Source organism: Microcebus murinus, chromosome 21 (genome assembly GCF_040939455.1).
Source record: "Microcebus murinus isolate Inina chromosome 21, M.murinus_Inina_mat1.0, whole genome shotgun sequence".
NCBI lineage: Eukaryota > Metazoa > Chordata > Mammalia > Primates > Cheirogaleidae > Microcebus > Microcebus murinus.
Window position 1 is genome coordinate 2026518 of NC_134124.1, and position 15536 is coordinate 2042053.

Consider the following 15536-nt stretch of genomic DNA (forward strand, 5'->3'; position numbering starts at 1 on the left):
CTCTTTGTCCACATCCAATTATTAGGAATTTGAAGAGAAAGTGTTATTTTGCGGATATCTTTATGTTAACAAAAACATTCCCACTGATGCAAAAACGACAATAAAAGGAACTGAGTTTATCCCTTCTAAAAGCACCCCTGTTTTCACTGGGTCCTTTTCCCAGATTACTACTTCTTGTCCATTGGCCTGGCCATGCTGGGAAAATTCGGGATCACCGCCGCCTTCTCCATGCTGTACGTGTTCACAGCGGAGCTGTACCCGACGCCGGTCAGGAACATGGCCGTGGGGGTCGCGTCCATGGCCTCCAGGGTGGGCAGCATCATTGCTCCCTACTTCGTCTACCTCGGTGAGATGCCTCTTGTCAGCTTCTTCTTTCACTAAGTTGGTTTTAAATATCGAAGGTTTTCATTGTCAAACATTCAAACACCACAGAATGTCCTGGGGAAAGTACAAGTTCACCTCTCCTCTCCCAGTAGCCCTAGAAGTGGCAAATATTAACAGTTTGCCGAGTAGCCCTTCACACATTTTGTTTTGCACAGCACATATACAATAGATATATATGATTTTTTATTTTTTTTTTTTGAGACAGAGTCTCACTCTGTTGCCCGGGCTAGAGATAGTGCTGTCAGCCTCATTCACAGCAACGTCAAACTCCTGGGCTTAAGCAATCCTTCTGCCTCAGCCTCCCAAGTAACTGAGACTTCAGACACATGCCACTGCACCTGGCTACTTTTTTAATTTTTTATAGAAATGGGGGTCTTGCTCTTGCTCAGGCTGCTCTCAAACTCCTGGCCTCAAGCGATCCTCCCACCTTGGCCTTCCAAAGTGCTAGAATTACAGGCATGAGCTACTGTGCCTGGCCATCCTTTTACCCACTTTTTCCATTTTTTTTTTTTTAAGACAGAGTCTCACTCTGTTGCCTGGGCTAGAGTGCCATGGTGTCAGCCTAGCTCACAGCAACCTCAAACTCCTGGGCTCAAGCAATCCTTCTGCCTCAGCCTCCTGAGTAGCTGGGACTACAGGCATGTGCCACCATGCCCTGCCTGGCTATTTTTTTTCTATATATTTTTAGTTTGCCAATTAATTTCTTTCTATTTATAGTAGAGACAGGGTCTCACTCTTCCTCAGGCTAGTTTTGAACTCCTGACTTTGAGCAGTCCTCCGGCCTCAGCCTCCTAGAGAGCTAGGATTACAGGCATGAGCCACCGCGCCCGGCCCTTTTACCCATTCTTTAATGGTTTATTCATCTTTTCTTTTTGGTTTGTGCAAGCTGTTTATAATGGAAGGAAATTAGCCCTTTATATAAATGTTGTAAATATTTTCTCTAGTTTATCATTTGCATCTGGACTTTATGATATTTTTGCAATGCAGAAAATTTTAGTTTTTATAGTATTTATGCTCCAGTGTATCCATCTGAGATAACACTACACAGGGATTCAGTAGCATATTCAATGTGAAGGAGGATCTAGCACTCCCAGTTTAGTCCACATTAAGGAAATGGTGAGAAATGTAGACATCTCCTTATTCTTCCTAGTCATCCACTGATTACCTACTGGTCCAAACACACACACACACACACACACACACACACACACACTCCTAAAGACGCATATGAATTCTCAGAAAGGTATACCCTGAAGCCTTACAAAGAAAGAGAAACATTTTTCTTGAAAATACTGTGAACTGCTGCCCTGAACCACACCTGAGATAGCATGTCCTACAGACTGCTGTTACTTCCCCTTTGTTCCTACCTGTGCTTCCAAACCATTCTCAGATGGGCCAGTTGTGGGCCACAAGTACAAAAACGTACAGAGTCTAAGACCTTTCTACTCCACAATATCCATTCCTGTTAGCGACACATAGGCCCTAGGGAAGCTTCAAGATCTATGTTTTTCTTATGTTTCAGGTGAAATAAAATACATAGATGTGTTGTTCCTCTATAATTTCTCTACGTATGCAGAAGGGAAGCAAGATGAGGGCCAATTACCCTTCTCTCTAACAGCCCATAAGAAGAGAAAGAATGGTTCTTCCCTTTACTTTTAAAACCAATACATATAATTGCTACAAAAGGGAAATCAAATCCAGGCACAAAGTGGTCTCACAGAATATGCCTGGTATTTGTCATTTATTGATTTAAATTAGATTGAATAGGCCAGGCACGGTGGCTGATGCCTGTAATCCTAGCACTCTGGGAGGCCAAGGTGGGGGGGGGGGCATTGCTCGAGGTCAGGAGTTCGAAACCAGCCTGAGCAAGAGTGAGACCCCGTCTCTACTATAAATAGAAAGAAATTAATGGGCCAACTAATATATAAAGAAAAAATTAGCTGGGCATGGTGGTGCATGCCTGTAGTCCCAGCTACTAGGGAGGCTGAGGCAGGAGGATTGCTCGAGCCCAGGAGTTTGAGGTTGCTGTGAGCTAGGCTGACACCACAGCACTCACTCTAGCCTGGGCAACAAAGCGAGACTCTGTCTCAAAAAAAAAAAAATAAGAAAAATTTAAAAAATAAATTAGATTGAACAGGCCGGATGCAGTGACTCACGCCTATAATCCTAGCACTCTGGAAGGCTAAGGCCCGAGGATCGCTCAAGGTCAGGAGTTCAAAACCAGCCTGAGCAAGAGTGAGACTGTCTCTAATAAAAGTACAAAGAAATTAATTGGCCAACTAAAAATATATAGAAAAAGTAGCCGGGCATGGTGGCACATGCCTATAGTCCCAGCTACTCTCGAGGCTGAGGCAGGAGGCTGGGTTGAGCCCAGGAGTTTGAGGTCACTATGAGCTAGGCTGATGCCACGGTACTCTAGCCCAGGCAACAGGGTGAGACTCTGTCTCAAAAATAAATAAATAAATTAGATTGAACGTATTAGATTTTTTTTCCTCTTAAGATTCTCAGGCTGGGCGTGGTGGCTCACGCCTGTAATCCTAGCTCTCTGGGAGGCCGAGGCGGGTGGATTGCTCAAGGTCAGGAGTTCGAAACCAGCTTGAGCAAGAGCGAGACCCGTCTCTACTATAAATAGAAAGAAATTAATTGGCCAACTAATATATAGAGAAAAAACTTGCTGGGCATGGTGGCACATGCCTGTAGTCCCAACTACTCAGGAGGCTGAGGCAGGAGGATTGCTTGAGCTTGAGCCCAGGAGTTTGAGGTTGCTGTGAGCTAGCCTGACGCCATGGCACTCACTCTAGCCTGGGCAACAAAGTGAGACTGTCTCAAAAAAAAAAAAAAAGATTCTCAGCTGGGCATGGTGGCACATGCCTGTAATCCAAGCACTTTGGGAAGCCAAGACAGGAGGATTGCTTGAGGCCAAGAGTTCGAGACCAACCTGAGAACATAGTGAGACCCTGTCTCTACAAAAAATAAAACAATCAGCCTGGCGTGGTGGTGCACCTGTGGTCCCAGCTACTCAGGAGAGGCTGATGCAGGAGGATCACTTGAGCCCCAGGGTTTGAGGGTTGCAGTGAGCCATGATGACGCCACTGCACTCTAGGCCAGGCAACAGAGTGCGACCCTGTCAATCAATCAGTCAGTCAATCAATGATTCTCATGGCTCTGTGGACCTAGCTTTCCACTGCAGAACACTGGTTTGGGCAAAAGCAGAGGTCACACCAGACCTGTAAGGGCCAAAACCTGCCTCTGGTACATCCTGGTCAACTCCTTCCCCTTGATCCTCCCCTTCCCCATCTCCAGTGGCCTCCACCTTAAGGCAGAACTTTGGTAGCAAAGACTCCTATCACTGGAACATCTGTCACACGTGATTAGGGCTTTTTTTTTTTTTTTTTTTTTTTTGAGACAGAGTCTCACTGTATTGCCCAGGCTAGAGTACCATGGCGTCATCCTGCTCACAGCAACCTCAAACTCCTGGGCTCGAGCAATCTTTCTGTCTCAGGCTCCCGAGTAATTGGGACTACAGGCATGCGCCACCATGCCCGGCTAATTTTTTCTATATATATATTTTAGTTTGCCAATTAATTTCTTTGTATTTTTAGTAAAGACAGGGTCTCACTCTTGCTCAGGCTGGTTTGGAACTCCTGACCTTGAGCAATCCTCCCACCTGGGCCTCCCAGAGTGCTAGGATTACAGGCGTGAGCCACCACGCCTGGCCAATGATTAGTAGCTTAGAGAATACCAGTTGATAGGAAAGAATGAAAAACTTTACGATACTGCAAGGGGATTGTAGACATGCACAGTCAATGTCGTCTGCCAAAAAGAAGCTGTGATACGATACGCTCTGGTTTCTCTTCAAAACAAACAAATCTTTCACCTTTTACTGAAGATTTCCGTGGAAAGGAACAGTTACGAGTTGATAACCAAATTTTTTGAGGTCTTGCTCAGGCAAGGCTAAGAAAAAAAAAAAAAAACAAAAGAAAGAAATAAAAAGAAACTGTGGGCTGGGCGTGGTGGCTCATGCCTGTAATCCTAGTTACTCTGGGAGGCCAATGAGGGAGGATCCCTTGAGGCCAGGAGTTTGAGACCAGCCTGAGCAACAGCGAGACCCCGTCTCTACTAAAAAATAGAAAGAAATTAGCTGGACAACTAAAAATATATATAGAAAAAATTAGCCGGGCATGGTGGCGCATGCCTGTAGTCCCAGCTACTCGGGAGGCTGGGGCAGGAGGATTGCTTGAGCCCAGGAGTTTGAGGTTTCTGTGAGCTAAGCTAGCCTGGGCAACAGAGTGATACTCTTATCTCAAAAGAAAAAAAAAAAAAAGAAAAGAAAAGAAAGAGAAACTGTGATATTGTGTTTGCATTTTCCTTCTGAAAATGTTCAGTTGTAAAACTACTCTCATACACTGTTTGCCAGCTTCACAAAACGGTTCTCAAGAGGATGCCCGCGATGCCTGCGTCTAGCTGATGTTCTCACGTCTGGGTCCCCACAGGTGCTTACGACAGGCTTCTGCCCTACATCGTCATGGGCAGTCTCACCGTCCTGAACGGAATCATCACCCTGTTCTTCCCCGAAAGCTTGGGAATGACTCTCCCGGAGACCTTGGAGCAGATGCAGAAAGTGAAAGGGTAAGTGGAACTTGACAGAAGGAAGCCCACATTCCTCAGGGAGAATGAACAGGCCAGAATAGCCAGGGAGGTTCTGAAAAAGAAGAGTGATAAGCAGAGACTAGATTCATCAGGTAATAAAGCATATTGTTAAGAAACAGTAATTAAATAGTGCAGTGAGGGTACAGGAGTGGAAACCAATGGAATAGAGTAGGGTTCAGGATAAAACCCAAGAAAATATAAAAATTCAGTACTTAATAAAGAGCAGCAAAGTTAGTGGGGAAAAATTACATTATTCAGTAAGAGGTATTATAACATTCGGCTAGACATTTTGGATAAGTAAAAAAGTTGAATTTTATAAAAAGCATTAAGATAAATTTCAGAAAGATTAAAAATTTAGGCCTAAAAATGTAAAATGGGAAATGTAACAGAAGAAAACATAAACATTTTTATAACCTTAGAGAAGATCCTTCTGAGCATAATATGAAAACCAGAGAACCATAAAGGAAGACATATCTGATTATATGACTTTTAAAATTATTATTTTATTTTATTTTATTTTTTTCTTTATTTTCTTTACCCTACATGAACTTTGACTAAACTTTTAAAATTATTGGTAAAGCAAAAAGAAACCATAAAGTCAAAAGTCAACAAGCCAGGGGAAAATATTTGCGACACAAAATACAGACACAAGGCTACCATACCTAATATACAAAAGCTCTTAGTAATCAGTGGGAAAAAACCAAATAACTCAGTAGGAAAACTGACAAAGAACAAGAATACACAGTTTACAGAAGAGGAAAGTTAAGTGTCCAACATACTTATGAAAAAAAAAGTAAAAAAATTATATACTCAAGTAAAAAGATTACTTGTCCACATCAATAAAGAAATTCAAAACAGTCTCATACTGCAAGTATTGGGAAAAATAAAAATAAATAAATAAAAAGAAGTGCAAAACAATTGAATATCCTTTTTTTGGCTTATGAGGTTATACAAGCACTTTCTTTCTGATATCTATTGGGTGTCTTACAATTCGGTTCAATCCTGACACCAACTACCTGAAGTTAGCATCAGACTCCACAGGATTCGGGGCTCTTACTCCCACGGAACTGCCTGACTCACTTCAGGTGCAACCCCCAAAGTGCCGGGTCCCTCGGTCACCCAGGTTTCTGTCTACTGGCTACGAAGTCTGGGGTTCCCACAGCTCCCCTGCTCAGCTTCGATGATTTGCTAGAATGACTCACAGACTCGGGAGGACACTTTGCTCACTGTTAGCGATTTATCACAGAGGACACAGGTGCACGGCCGGGTGAAGAGGTACAAAAGGGCAAGGTCTGCAAAGGTCCCAGGTACAGACAGGAGCTTCTGACCACACAGAGGAGGGTGCACACCCTCCTGGCAGGGGTATGTGTTCACCAACTCAGACGCTCCCCAAGCCCCCCATCGTTTAGGGGTTTTGTGGAGGTTTCATCACGTCTGCACGATGGATTAAGTCTATCTCCAGCCCCTTTCCTCTCCCCAGAGCTCAGAAGGAGGGTGGGGCTGAGAGTTCCAAGCTTCTAATCCAGGCTCAGGCTTTTGGAGGACCAGCCCCCGTTCTGAAGCTATTGAAAGGCTGTGCTGGCCAGGTGTGGTGGCTCACACCTGTAATCCTAGCACTCTGGGAGGCCAAGAGGTGGGCGGATTGCTCAAGGTCAGGAGTTCAAAACCAGCCTGAGCAAGATTGAGACCCCCGTCTCTACTAAAAATAGAAATAAATTATTTGGCCAACTAAAACTATATAGAAAAAATTAGCCAGGCATGGTGGCGCATGCCTGTAGTCTCAGCTACTAGGGAGGCTGAGGCAGGAGGATCGCTTGAGCTCAGGAGTTTGAGGTTGTTGTGAGCTAGGCTGATGCCACAGCACTCTAGGCTGGGCAACAGAGCGAGACTCTGTCTTAAAAAAAAAAAGAAAGAAAAAGAAAAGGAAGACTGTGCTAAGAGTGGCCTCATTAGAACAAAAAGGCTCTTACTACCTCTGTCACTCGGGAAATTATAATGGATTTAGGAGCTCTGTCTTAGGAACAAAGACAAAGACCAATATCTTTCTCTGACACCACAGAATGGTAAACATTTCAAATATTAGTGATATGGTAGGAGAGGTTTAGGTCTAGAGTAAAACTGCCCGGCTTGAAATCCCAAGTCCACTGCAAAAATCTGGGCAAATTGTCACTATAGAAGAGATGTTATGAAATTAAAAAAAAAAAAGAAAAAAATAAGTAAATAAATGAAAGAAAATAAAGTTAAAAAATAAAAGAAAAAGAAAAAAATGTAAAAAGAGAAAATTTGGGCAAAGCACTTAGTGTTCACTAAACCTCAGTCTTCTCATCTGTTATATGGGAATATTTCATATGGCTATTTTGAGGATATAAAAGATAAAGTGTTTTCATTGCCTGGCCATGATAAAGATAAGTCTATATGTGAATAGATGCTTTTCCCTGACAGAACTCCCACTGCAAAAGCTGCCAATGTTTAATTCGTTGTTTCCTCCTAATGATTTAGCTACTTCAGAATCAACTCTAACTGGGAAGAAGTTCATGTTTACCCCTCTAGCTTTTCCTCAGGCAAACCGAAAGAGTTTAAATTGTTGGTTTTATACTTAATTGAGAAAATGGCCCTAGGTGTTTAAAATCATAAAACACTAGCTCTATGCTCATGGGGTTATTAGAGTTCAAGTAATTACTTGTTCATTGATGGGAGAAATGTTTTTCATTGTCAGTTTGGCATTTTCGGGAGAGTCTCGAATTTTCTTTAGCATCTATTTTATTTTTAGGTTCAGATCTTGGAAAAAAGCAAGACAGTCAATGGAGACAGAAGAAAATCCCAAGGTTCTAATAACTGCATTCTGATAAAATTTCTACCCCTTTGGTGAAAACTGGAAAACAGATAAATAAGACTCTGTGAAAACCTGGAGCCTTTCCTGCCGAAATGGACCGAATATAACAATTAACACTAAAATGGACTTTGTTATCCAGAAATGCTTGTTGTGTGGTAAACTTTGGACTGTTCTTGCAGATAATGTACTTGTTTTTAAAAAACAAACTATTTCTAGAGAGCCTTCTTACTAATTAATTCTTACTAATTAATTCAAGGAAATGGATTGGTAAGATAGTTTTGAAAATATGTTAGTAAAAGACTGGTAAAACCCATATAAAGACTAACACTCATTTCCTAACATACAAATTACTATCCAAATAAAAAGAGTGTCATTGTATTAAGACAACTATTAGATGACAACAGTGTGTATGTATGTACACATGAAAACCAGCACATTCAAAATTATGGGGGTTGTGTTTTGTTTCTTGTTTTTCTGTTTTTTTTGAGACAGGATCTCTCTGTTCCCTGGGCTAGAGTGCCATGGTATCACCGTAGCTCATTGCAACCTCAAACTCCTAGGCTCAAACAACCCTCCTGCCTCAGCCTCCCAAGTAGCTGGAACTACAGGCATAAGCCACTATGTCTGGATAATTTTTCTTTTTTTCTGTTTTCTTTTTCTTTTTTTTTTTTTTCGTAGAAATGGAGTAGGGAGTGAGAGGGTTGGTCTCCCTCTTACTCATGTTGGTCTTGAACTCCTGAGCTCAAGCGATCCTCCCGCCTCTGCCTCCCAGAGCACCAGGATTACAGGCGTGAGCCACTGTGTCTGGCCTACAGCAGTTTTTGAGATGGACTCATATACCGCTACAACCAAAGATTACACCTATGCAGTATTCCCATCCAAGAAAACATTATCCACTCCTTGGAGAAGAATTGATGGCTGCTAGATGAAAAAAAAACAAACCATTTTCCCCATCTACTCTCACACTCAACACAGAATACTTTTTTGTTTTTTTAGACAGAGTCTTGCTCTGTTACCCAGGCTAGAGTGCTGTGGTGTCAGCCTAGTTCACAGCAACCTTAAACTCCCAGACTCAAGCGATCCCCCTGCCTCAGCCTCCCAAGTAGCTGGGACTACACGAGTGCGCCACCACAGCCGGCTAATTTTTCATATATATTTCTTTAGTTGGCCAATTAATTTCTTTCTATTTATAGAAGAGACGGGGGTCTCACTCTTGCTCAGGCTGGTTTCGAACTCCTGACCTGGAGCTATCTACCCACCTCGGCCTCCCAGAGTGCTAGGATTACAGGTGTGAGCCACCACGCCCGGCCTGTAATTCGGTTTAATTCTGATACTATCCACATGGAGTTAGCATCAGATCCCAGGGGGTGGGGGCTAAGTCCCACCAGATGGCCCCATTGCAGATGCCAGTCACAAATCGAGGCCACACATACTTCTGACTCACCAGCTACAAACCAGGGTTTCCTCAACTCTCTCCTTGTGTTCAATTAATTTTCTAGGGTGGCTCTCACAACTCAGGGAAACATTTATGTTTGCCGGTTTGTTATAAAGGATGCAGATGAACAGCCAGATGAAGAGGAACATAGGTCCAAGTCTGGAAGGGCCCCAAGTACAAGAGCTTCTGTCCCGGTGCAGTTCAGGTGCACAACCCTCCCTGCTTGGGGATCATCCACTAACTCAGAAGCTCATCAAATCTTGCTGTTCAAGAGTTTTCACATGGCCGGCGAGGTGGCTCACGCCGGTAATCCTAGCACTCTGGGAGGCCAAGGCGGGAGGATGGCTCAAGGTCAGGAGTTTGAGACCAGCCTGAGCAAGAGCGAGACCCGTCTCTACTATAAATAGAAAGAAATTAATTGGCCAACTGAAAATATATATACAAAAAATTAGCCGGGCATGGTGGCGCATGCCTGTAGTCCCAGCTACTCGGGAGGCTGAGGCAGTAGGATCGCTGAGCCCAGGAGATTGAGGTTGCTGTGAGCCAGGCTGACGCCACGGCACTCACTCTAGCCTGGGCAACAAAGTGAGACTCTGTCTCAAAAAAAAAAAAAAAAAAAAAAAGATATATTTTGCTGGCAAACAGAAAATCAGAAAAACTGCACAAATTGGTTAAATTAGTAGAGATAGTTTCTATGCTCCACAGCCAAGAGTGGTGGAGCACCCTGAGAAAAGGCTGTCGAAGCCAGCAACCTGGAGAGCCTTTTAACACTATTCTTGCCTGTAATCCTAGCACTCTGGGAGGCCAAGGCGGGCAGATTGCTCGAGGTCAGGAGTTCGAAACCAGCCTGAGCAAGAGTGAGACCCCCGTCTCTACTATAAATAGAAAAAATTAATTGGCCAACTAATATATATATATATATATAATTAGCCGGGCATGGTGGCGCATGCCTGTAGTCCCAGCTACTCGGGAGGCTGAAGCACAAGGATTGCTCGAGCCCAGGAGTTTGAGGTTGCTGTGAGCTAGGCTGACTCCACCGCACTCTAGCCCAAGCAACAGATTGAGACTCTGCCTCAAAACAAAACAAACAAAAATCCTTATCTTGAACTTTTCTGATTAACTCAGAATTTTTTCTCTATGTTATATTTCTAATGTACATTTTGCTGATTCTACTTTTTGATTGCTATTTTAAAATCCATAGAATATCTTAAAAATAGTTTATGCTTTGTCATTGGGAACACAGGTGTACAGCCTCAGCTACCTTGCATTTTTATCTCCTCCACTGAGGCCTGGCTAGATCACCTCTCCGCCTACCTGCTGGGCACCAGGTCACCTGTAGTCCCAGCTACTGGAGAGGCCGAGGGAGGAGGATCGCTGGAGCCAAGGAGTTGGAAGTTGCTGTGAGCTGTGATGACATCACGGCACTCTAGCCAGGGCTACCAAGCAAGCCAGACTCTGTCTCAAAAAAAAAAAAAAAAAAAAAGAAAGAGTTATGGTTCTCCTAAGGTTATAAATGACATGCCCTCATTTTATGGGGGCCATATATCTTCGGGTGTTATTTAGGCCTGAAGAAAATAAGAAATATTTTACCCCCAAAAAAACATTTCTTTGCCACATTTTGAGATGGCTGCAGGCAAACAGGAGGACGCAGCACGGCTGTCTAGGTGGGGAGTCTGGGTTGAGCTTCACATCTAGAGAGAATCTCTGATACAGGCCCTCAGGTCCTGCTTGTTTGCTCTGGGAAAGGTTTACTGAGACTCTAAAACCCTTAAAGGACTGAAGGAAAACCTTTCCTCAGGGCTGTGATCCTTCCCCACCGCCCCTCCCCAGGCCACCAAACCAGCAAGCAAACCTGTGTACTCATTTTCTGAGCCCCTTCCTTTCTTCAGAGGACCCCAGTGCCTCACTGGGGAGAGGAGGGCAGGGCTCGTGTGACTCGGTTTTGGGTCCGGTTCTTCCTTTTGGCATAATGAAGGGGGGAGGGGGCGGGCGGTCCTGAGATTTTTATTTTTCCTTTACGAATTAAAATTCATGCTTCAATAAGATTTAAGAGCTTAAAAAATAATTCTAAAGGATGTCAACCCAAAAGAAAGAAGTTGAATTAAAATTAATGTAAGTAGAGAGTTTATTTGGGCTTGAGTATTGCAGCCCAAGAGCATAGATTCAAGCAGCCCTCAATATCCCTCTGGTTAGCAGCAGTTTTAAGTAGATTTTTCAGGGAAGAAGAGGCAGTTCCTGAGTTATTTGCCAAGATTTTGTGAAACAGAAGGAATGGCCTAAACATCCTCCTCTCCTTTTTGAGAGCTAAAGCTGCATCCCTGCCTCAGGCCAGTGGTTGGGAGGGGCAGGGTGAGTCTTCTGTTTATTTGTGCAACAGGACATGGCCCAGCCAGACCCTTTGGGTAACAACAGCTCAGAGCAGTCTCAGGTACAAGAGGTATGAAAATTCATCAGGCCTAAAGAGACAAGAGGACAGGACCTGAGTCATAGCCCCAGAAACTCCTTTGTTCCCATGCCTAGGTGCAATTGTTTAAAGTCATTTTGTTCCAGACTAGCTGCCTCACCTGGAATTTGTGCTACAAAAAACAATCAGTAGTTTGTTTTTTTAACGTAAATGTTACTGAAAACTCAGCCCTTGTCCATGAGGCCTAAGAAGAATGAGGATGGGCGGTTCCAGGAGGAAGGAAAGAGAGTTTAATTACTTTGCCAACAAAGGTGGAAAAATGGTAGACCTCGTCTCAAAATCCAAATCCCCCACCCTGTCCTGCACATTTGCAAAAATACAGAGCTTTTATTTATTTATTTATTTAGAGACAGAGTCTCACTCTTGTGCCCTGGCTAGAGTGCGGTGGCGTCAGCTTAGTTCACAGCAACTTTGAACTCCTGGGCTCAAGCAATCCTCCTGCCTCAGCCTCCTGAGTAGCTGGGACTACAGGCATGCGCCACCATGCCTGGCTAATTTTTTCTATGTATTTTTAGTTGTCCAATTAATTTCTTTCTATTTTTAGTAGAGACGGGGTCTCTCTTGCTCAGGCTGGTTTCGAACTCCTGACCTTGAGCCATCGGCTGGCCTCGACCTCCCACAGTACAGAGCTGTTAAAGGGTGGGTTCTCAGCTTCAGGCAATTACTGCTCAACTACAGCTGGTGATCCTGATTGTCATATCTCAGCTGAAGACCATCTGGTGACCTCCGCCCAGAGTCCCCCTTTACCTGTGTGTTTGGCTGGGCTGCCTCCTGCTGCACAAATAAACAAAAGGCAGGAATGCAGCTTTAGTTCTCAAAAAGAAGAGGAGGATGTTTTAAAGAGACAGATAATATTTTTGCCATTTTTCCCAGGCCATTCCCTCTGCTACACTATTTTTCTTTTCCCAAAGGCACCCGAAAGAACAAATATGCAATATGTCTAAGAAACTTTAAAAAATGAACAGTGACAAGGGGACATGCTCTCTCGCATATATAAAAACACAGGAAAGATAAATCAGACCTAAATATCTGTATAATTGTAACATAGGATAAAGGTGGATTATGAAACAGCAGTAAACTGATACATCATTGAAGACTGGTGCTGGGACAATTAACAAGCTGGAAAACTGGTAAAAACTGAAAAACTGGGGGGAAAATAGCATCTCACCATAAATCACATAACAAATTAATTCATGGTCAATTAAGGAGTCAAACAGAAGGCCGGGTACAGTGTCTCATGCTTGTAATCCTAGCACTTTAGGAGGCAAAGGTGGGAGGATCGCTTGAGGTCAGGAGTCAAAGATCAGTATGAGCAACACAGCAAGATCCATGTCTAAAAAACTAGAACAACTAGCTGGGGGTGGTGGCATAGTCCTTAGGAGCCTGAGGCTGCAGTGAGCTATGATGATACCATTGCACTCTATCTTGGACAACACAGCAAGACCCCATCTCAAAAAGAAAAAAGAGCCAAATGTAATAAAGAAAGAAATGAAAAGCTAGAAGAAAATATAGGCGCTTATTTAATCTTAGGTTGAATAGGGACTTAAGATTAAAAAATAGATTTTACTATAAACTTTTAAAGAATTCCATTCCACACATCAAAAAAAATCTTAAAATTAATACAAGGAAAACTAAAGAAATGGTCTTTGCTCCCAGCACATGCACCCTCCTTATGCACTTGTTGCCCCACCCCGCCCCCACGCCCTCACCGACTCACAGACACTGCTGCGGAAAGTCCTCTGACTCCCTCCTCATCAATCCTTTCCCCTCTGCTGGACCTTCCCCAGGTACTATGTAGACAGGCCGGTATTCTACAATGCTGAAAACCTCTCTTTTGACCCTACTTATACCTTCAGCCACTGCTCCATCTCTCCCTGCCCTTCAGCATCAAAACTCCTCTAAGTATTGCTGTATACTTGCTACTTTCAATTTTTCTCTTCCAATTTTCTCTTGCTCCCACTGTGATTAAGCTTTGCCCTCCACCTTTCACCAGAGAAACTTTATCGAGGTCCCTAGCCACCTGCGTGTTTCTAAGCTTGGTGGTCAATTCATGGTCTTCATCTTACCTGAATTCTCCAGGCTTTTGACAAACTCATTTCTCTGTCTTCCTTGAAATGTTTTCTAGAACACAGGCACTTGCTTGGTTTTCCTCTTATCTTGTTGGCTGCTCCCTAACCATTTCCTTTGCTGGTTCTTCCTTATCACTCTGTGAAAAGAAAATCAAAGCCTCAGGGCCACCCCCCAGCTCCTTATGCAGAAGAGAAGGTGGTAAAGGCCTCAGGCACCTGTGAAGAGGGGGGGGGCGCCCAGGATCATTCCTTAAGGAAATTCCTTGCTAACCTGGTAAGCAAGGACATGCAAACTGTACCTCTGTCTAGCACCTAGAACTAAAACCTACCCCAGGCCTGGGCGAGGTGGCTCACGCCTGTAATCCTAGCACTCTGGGAGGCCTAGGTGGGTGGATTGCTTGAGGTCAGGAGTTCAAAACCAGCCTGAGCAAGAGCGAGACCCCGTCTCTACTATAAAAATAGAAAGAAATTAATTGGCCAACTAATATATATAGAAACAAAAAATTAGCCAGACATAGTGGCACATGCCTGTGTCCCAGCTACTCCGGAGGCTGAGGCAGCAGGATTGTTTGAGCCCAAGAGTTTGAGGTTGCTGTGAGCTAGGCTGACACCAAGGCACTCACTCTAGCCTGGGCAATAAAGCGAGACTCTGTCTCAAAAATAAAATAAATAAATAAAACCTACCCCAGTCCACATTCATAATGAATCACAAGTGTATCTCACAGGTAACAGCTGGAGGCAAGACAAAATCAGATGTTCTTCCTCCTACCCAGAGACTTCTACATAAGTGATGCTTCCTTCACTTCCTTATTTTATGTAATGATGTATTCATAGATTTCTTGGGCCTCACAAGAATTGTAACCACTACCTCATAACCCTCTCCCCAACCGCCTTTTCCTCCTCTATGTATGCCTTTATTTATTTTTTTTTTTGAGACAGAGTCTCACTCTTTTGCCCTGGCTAGAGTGCTGTGGCGTCAGCCTAGCTCACAGCAAACTCCGCCTCCTGGGCTCAAGCAATCCTCCTGCCTCAGCCTCCTGAGCAGCTGGGACTACAGGCATGTGCCACCATCCCCCTCTAATTTTTTCTAATATTTTTAGTCGTCCAGCTAATTTCTTTCTATTTTTTTAGTAGAGACAGGGTCTCACTCTTGCTCAGGTTGGTCTCAAACTCCTGACCTTGAGCAATCTTCCCACCTCAGCCTCTCAGAGTACTAGGATTACAGGCATGAACCACCGCGCCTGGCCTCTGTAAGCCTTTAAAATGCTGAAGTTTCCAACTTCCCCTTCAGAAAAACAGCCACTGCTTGTCTGCAGTCCATGTTTTTCCTGGTGTGTCCTCAAAATCTGGGCTTAATAAACCTCCATTGATTGAGATTTTTGCCTCAGTCATTGACTTGGGTCAACATCCCCTAGTGTTTACTATTGCAGTGCCCAGAACTTAGTCTTTGGTTCTCTTTTAAAAAAACAACAACAAAAAAAAACCCCTCCAGTTTCATGGTTTTTTTTGTTTTTTGTTTTTTTTTTGTGGACGAGGTTCTGGGGCCCCAAGAGAGAGGGGCCCCAGAAGTCACCCGGGTTTTAAATATCATCTCTACTATACATTGACAACCACCAAATATATAGAGATAAGTGAACTCAGGCTCACATACTAACTGCCCCTCAATATCCTCACTTGGGTGCAGAATAGGTATCTCACACT

At 43.7% G+C, this 15536-nt stretch overlaps 1 protein-coding gene and 1 non-coding gene across 2 annotated transcripts in view; both read left to right on the forward strand.

Annotated features, from left to right (window-relative positions):
- The window catches only part of LOC105869946 (solute carrier family 22 member 4), a 44973-nt gene extending 36900 nt beyond the window's left edge, over positions 1-8073 (forward strand). Inside the window, exons 8-10 of the mRNA XM_075996014.1 lie at positions 164-346; positions 4878-5013; positions 7805-8073. Of these exons, the coding sequence (XP_075852129.1) occupies positions 164-346; positions 4878-5013; positions 7805-7880 (395 nt within the window). The 3' untranslated portion in view covers positions 7881-8073. The remainder of the gene's footprint in view (positions 1-163; positions 347-4877; positions 5014-7804) is intronic.
- On the forward strand, positions 4224-4340 carry LOC142863401 (U5 spliceosomal RNA). The gene has a single exon (XR_012914169.1). It is a non-coding gene; the product is annotated as a U5 spliceosomal RNA (small nuclear RNA).
- Positions 8074-15536: the final 7463 nt, after the last annotated feature.